At 51.0% G+C, this 6,000-nt stretch overlaps 1 protein-coding gene across 3 annotated transcripts in view; it reads right to left on the reverse strand.

The window, feature by feature from the left end:
* RIPOR2 (RHO family interacting cell polarization regulator 2) overlaps positions 1-6,000 on the reverse strand; it is a 109,598-nt gene that overhangs the window by 35,609 nt on the left and 67,989 nt on the right. For all 3 annotated transcript variants that reach the window (XM_044917724.1, XM_021696826.2, XM_021696828.1), the window contains exon 8: positions 2,358-2,421. In XM_044917724.1, coding sequence (XP_044773659.1) covers positions 2,358-2,421 — 64 coding nt within the window. The remainder of the gene's footprint in view (positions 1-2,357; positions 2,422-6,000) is intronic.

A 6,000-nucleotide genomic window follows, 5' to 3' on the forward strand; every position in this document is an offset into this window, starting at 1 on the left:
TTATCAAGAGAGAGGAAGATTTCCATGGAGGTGTTTCCTTTGAAAGGCTTCCTAGTTGTCGTTTCTGAGTTTTCATGTTAGATTAGGGACGTGCAAGGGAGAATAATCTGTAATGAAAAAGGAGAGTATGTTTTGGGCCTAGAGTCCCCCTGGGGGAAACCGAGCGCCCAGACAGAAGTGACGGAAGCAGACCAGGCAGGAAAGAGAGAACAGGCAGAGGCAGAGAAGGAATTGCTCGGTAAACAGGAGGTTCTGTCAGCCCACCAGGATAACCCTTTAGGATCCAGGGCTATTATTTAGCTGGCGCCCAGGTCCCCCAGGGATGGTGGGCCCCCCAGCCCCATCATCTGCCGGACCCCCAGGCCTGAAGCTCCACACCCACGCTGCCCATGGGCTGGGCTGGAGATGGCCCTCCCACAGAAGAGGCCATCCGTGGAGCAACAGTTTCTAGTATTGGCTCTGCTCTCTTCGAACTTCCCACCTCACAGGAGACCGAGTGTGGGAATATTCTAGAAGCCAGGAGCCCTGGAATTCAGTTTCAAGTTTGACTCCAACTCACTATGTGACTTCTGGGACAAGTCATATAAAATGGGGAAATGATCATCCTGCCAAAAATGGATGCCTTGGATAACAGAAATCAGAGAAATCTGGTACTCCCTGTGTGAATCGTGAGAAGATGTGTGACCTGAGTCTCTCCCAGCTGTGAGACCGACCAGTCTGCACGGATGGTGCCGAGTGTCGGGGGACATGAGAGGGACGTGTTTTCTGCTAAACACTGATTCAGGGCAGTTGTTTTCCAGAAAGAGGCTGCTGATGAAATCATCCTGCAAGTCTTAAGAAAAAAATCTTCCAGGGCCCACTCTGACTTGCTGGGTCTGGGGCAGGGCCTGAGCGGTTTTGGAACCTCAGACTCAGGTAAGAGGACCCAACATGAAGACAATAAACGAAAAACTGACAAAGCGTGGAGGCCCCACCCCAGTGGGACAGCAAGTGTTGAGATTTCACACTGAATGACAAACCAGTTCACACTCAGGTCTGCCATAGAGAAGAATGCAGCCACTGGGGAAGCTGAAGGTCAAGGTCGTTGGTATTCTAGGAATAACTCATTCAGAGTGGTTCTTACGGGGGTGCCTAGTGCTTGATAGAAACAGTTCCTGCAGACTAAGATGACTCACTCGAAAATGAAGCTCTCCTGTTGAGCACTTAAAAAAAAAAAAAAAGTGCCCCTTCCCTATTCCCTTAATTGCAGAAAGTCGACAAGAGGGTGATTAAGTCTCCATTAGCAACAACCCAGGGATCACGCTGCTGCAGAAACGTGAGGACCAGAGTGCCTCCACCCCAGTTCTCTCTTTGCCACAGTCAATGGGCCCACATTCAAGACAAACAGACTCTTGGCTGCCAATCGGCGAGCCCTGCCCGCAACACCCGGGCCACGCTCCGTTTCCTAAAGCTGGCGTGCCTTTTTTTGTTCTGAAGATGCCACGGTACAGATATCAACAACCAATCATGCTTCTAGATCAGAGCTTTCCAGAACAAACACCAGAAATGCACTGGACAGAGGAGGAAAATGCACAGTCCTCTGTGGGTTTTACACTAAAAATAAATACCATTAAGTAATGGGTGGGTAGTTTGCAGAAAACGTGAGCAGGAAGGAGCGACTGAAACGACACCCAAAGAAGCCAAGAGACAGATCGAGGACGTGGGATGGTCTGTACAACATTGGTTTCTATGCCAAGTCAACAGTAGGAGGAAAATGGGAAGGGTCTGCTTTAGATGAAAGGAAGCCTAAGAGACACCTAATGACCAATCACAACGCATGGACCTTATTTGGATCCCAGTGTGAACAAACCAACTGTACAAAGCATTTCGGAGACAGCTGGGGAAACTAGATAATGGAGTGGATTAATAACAAAGGCATATTAATTTTATCAGATGTGATAATACTTGGCATTGTGATTATTTAAATAAGAAGCAGCCCCCATTCTTTAAGGGATGCATATTGAAATACACACGGGCAGACTCATACATCTGGGTTATATATCATCAAAGGGAAAAACAAGGAAAAGCAAATGTGGCAAAATCTTGCTAATTATTAAATCTAGGTGATATGGGCTTCATTGCAACATTCTCTTCATTTCTGTGTATGCTTGAGGTTCTGCCATAATAAAGATTTAAGGGTGCAGGCAAGTCTCAGGACTAGAAGGTTCTGGAACATCAACACATTCACAAATGGGGAGGGGTGAGTGTGGGCGGCACAGTGTCCTTGCAAGAAAAGTAAAAATAGCGTGTTCACTCAAACTTCAAGAAGCTCTGTCTGTGGAGACGGCGCCTTCCTCTCTGAACAGGGGAAAGAGTACCTTTCATCTTGATGGAGAACTCCCCCAGCAGATTCTCCAGCTCTGCCTCGATGGTGCACATATTCTGTGAAGAGGACAGAAAACGGACATCAGCACAAGGCTTCTGTCACCAACAGCGCAAAGCACGTGATGTTCTAGTAGCTGCAGACAACTACAGCTCGAGGCTCGAACACCGGCATTCACCTGTTTGCAGAGAGCTCCCCGGCCCTGCCGTGAAGCGTTCTGGACAAAATTCCACCCCCCAACCCAGAGTCTACGCAAGCCTTCTGGTGTACGGGAAATTTAGAGCACAGAAGAACAATTTCACTTATTTCCATGCACAACGGTGAGGATTGGGATGCTAGACAAAAAGGAAAGCAGTCTGGGGGCGCCTGGGTGGCTCTGCCTTCGGCTCAGGTCAGGATCTCAGGGTCCAGGGATCGAGTCCAGCATTGGGCTCCCTGCTCAGCGAGGAGTCTGCTTCTCCCTCTCCCTCTACCCCTCCCCACTGCTCGTGATCTCTCTCTCTCTCAAAGAACGAAATAAACAATCTTTAAAAAAAAAAAAAAAAAAAGGAAGAAGGAAAGTAGTCTGCTCCTAAATGGAGAAGATCAAGGTTCTTAAGTCACTGACTTTGGGACCTCCTACAGCAGAAGACTCGCTGTGTTTCCTTCAGATGTTACATCAGTGATCTCATCACATTATATTATAAACAGACGAATCCAGAACGTGATATTCTGCAAGAACTGGCCTGGATTCTACAAAAAGGTAATGTGGGAAAAAAGTTCTAGACCAAAGGGGCTAAAGAGACATAAAAACCAAATGCCACCAGTTACCTCCCATTAGATCCTGACTTGAAGGACAATACACTAAGACAGTTATCAAAGACATGACTGGGCCAAATAGCGGCATCTGAAGATGCACAGACAATCGGATAACTCCGTTAATTGACTAACTGTCTGAGTTGTGGGAATGGCGTGTGTTTGTGCAGGGAGACACAGGCGGCCACCGTGGGTTCTGTGCAAAACACTTATGGGCTGAAGGGTCGCCCTGTCCATTACTTACTGTCAGATGACTCAGCAAAAAAACAAGGATAAAGAACGAAAAAGTTGAGCATAGGTGAGAGAAGGAAAGCAAATATGGCAAGACGTTACCAACTGGTAAAGGCAGATGGTGTTTATTTTATTTTTTTATTTTTATTTATTTTTTTAAAGATTTTATTTATTTATTTGAGAGAGAGAGAATGAGAGAGAGCAAGCACATGAGAGGGGGGCAGGTCAGAGGGAGAAGCAGACTCCCCGCCGAGCAGGGAGCCCGATGCGGGACTCGATCCCGGGACTCCAGGATCATGACCTGAGCCGAAGGCAGTAGCTTAACCGACTGAGCCACCCAGGCGCCCAATGAAACTTTATTTATTTATTATTTTTTTATAAAGATTTTATTTATTAGACAGAGAATGAGAGAGAGAGAGCACATGAGAGGGGGGAGGGTCAGAGGGAGAAGCAGGCTCCCTGCCGAGCAGGGAGCCCGATGCGGGACTCGATCCCGGGACTCCGGGATCATGACCTGAGCCGAAGGCAGCCCCTCAACCGACTGAGCCACCCAGGCGCCCCAGATGGTGTTTATTATAGTAGTCTTGACTTTTCTGTCAGTTGGAAATTTCTCTGAATAGAAATCGGGGCCATAATAAGAGCAGTTCTGTGTCCTGCAAAGTGAGTGAGGCTGGCTTCCTGCGGTAAAGGCCACGTGCCCCCCAAATGATTCCTGGGCCTGACAAGAGTCCTCCGCTCACGCTACTGTTGAGGGCCCCCCGAAGGCAGGAGGAGGGACACCATCTAAGTGTGTGGTTAGACAGGTCACTACGCGCACCGGCCCTGCTTCCTCCGGATCTGAGGACCTCAACAGAGCAGTCGGAGTTAGAGATCGAAAACGGAGAAGTGCGCGGCCAGGGCTCTCCCGAGGCGGCCTTGACCGCCCGGCCCCGGGGGGTGGGCTGCAGGCTTCTCCCCCAGCAACCGGCCTCCATGGTGGGGGGCGGGGGTGGGGGGCACTCCTGCTAGCCCACAGCCCCGTGGGCACCGACAGGGAGTGCTCCGCCTGCGTTTTGTGGGCTCAGGACTTCAGGATTGCTGAGTGAGGCGACAGCGCCCCGTTGTTCTCTCCAGAAGATGCTCTCCCGCACCGGTGTGTCGATGGGGTGGGAAGACGAGGCACTGCCTTTGCCCTTGTGAGCTCTGGGTACCTCAGAGAGCTTCGCAGACCTCAGGGAAACGTCCTGAAGCCTGGGCTCCGTGCCGCTTGAAACAAAGCCTCGGTATCGAAAACCACTTCTCTCAGAGCGCTGCGCGGCCCGGTGAAGGAACACATGGCACTTTCCCGAAACGCCCGGGACGTCAGCCTGCAAGCAGGGTTGCCACGAGCGTCTTCAAGAAAACATGGGGGCGCAGCTAGTTTAGCAGGTGAGGACTTCTGTGCTCAGGATGCTCTTCCGATTCAGCCGGGCAGCTGTGGAGGAGCCCTGCCGCCCCTGCAGCAGGCCCCGAGCCTCTCCCCCAAAACGCTCTCTGTGATAAAATCCCGGCTCTGCGGGGGCGCCTGGGTGGCTCAGTCGGTTAAGCGACTGCCTTCGGCTCAGGTCATGATCCTGGAGTCGCGGGATCGAGTCCCGCGTCGGGCTCCCTGCTCGGCAGGGAGCCTGCTTCTCCCTCTGACCCTCCCCCCTCTCATGTGCTCTCTCTCTCTCTCTGTCAAATAATAAATAAAATCTTTATTAAAAAAATAAAGTTTCATTGGGCACCTGGGTGGCTCAGTTGGTTAAGCAACTGCCTTCGGCTCAGGTCATGATCCTGGAGTCCCGGGATCGGGTCCCGCATCGGGCTCCCTGCTCGGCAGGGAGTCTGCTTCTCCCTCTGACCCTCCTCCCTCTCATGTGCTCTCTCTCTCATTCTCTCTGTCTCAAATGAATAAATAAAATCTTTAAAAAAAAAAATCCCGGCTCTGCGGCTCCGTGAAGACAAAAACCACCCGATGTCAGGTAGGACGCTACAGAAGTCCGACTCCTTTCTCCCCGAAGGCGCAGTTCCTCTTGCTGAAACGGTCCTCTACATCTTTGAACGTGGGAGCGGAGTCTGATGCCACATGCCGGCACCTGGGCAAGGATGGGTATTTCGGAAACAGCCGGCGAATATTCTAGAAGGGGCAGCTTCTCCAGGCTGCCGGTCAGTTACCTGCTCCTGAACTCCGAATGACCGTTTTAAGTGCTCTTCTATTTCTGAGACATGCACAGATGAGGTCTCAGGAACCAGGGCTGCTTCTAAGCCAGGGTGTCTCAAGCCCTGGGGCCACGAACTTAGATGGGGTGAAGAGAAAGTCCCCATGATTTCACAACCAGTGAAATGCATGGCGTGGAAGCATCACGGATGTGGGAAGCCCCAGCGGTATGACTGGTACCTGTGGGTCTCTGACACATAGAAATTACTGGTGTGTTCACGCCACATCACTGGTTCCAGAGAACCTTGAACAATCACTCATACTTATTGCTACCTTAAAATTTTATAACTTCTGGGGCACCTGGGTGGCTCAGCTGGTTAAGCGACTGCCTTCGGCTCAGGTCATGGTCCCGGAGTCCCGGGATCGAGTCCCGCATCGGGCTCCCTGCTCGGCG

The sequence above is a fragment of the Neomonachus schauinslandi genome, chromosome 8 (assembly GCF_002201575.2).
Source record: "Neomonachus schauinslandi chromosome 8, ASM220157v2, whole genome shotgun sequence".
NCBI lineage: Eukaryota > Metazoa > Chordata > Mammalia > Carnivora > Phocidae > Neomonachus > Neomonachus schauinslandi.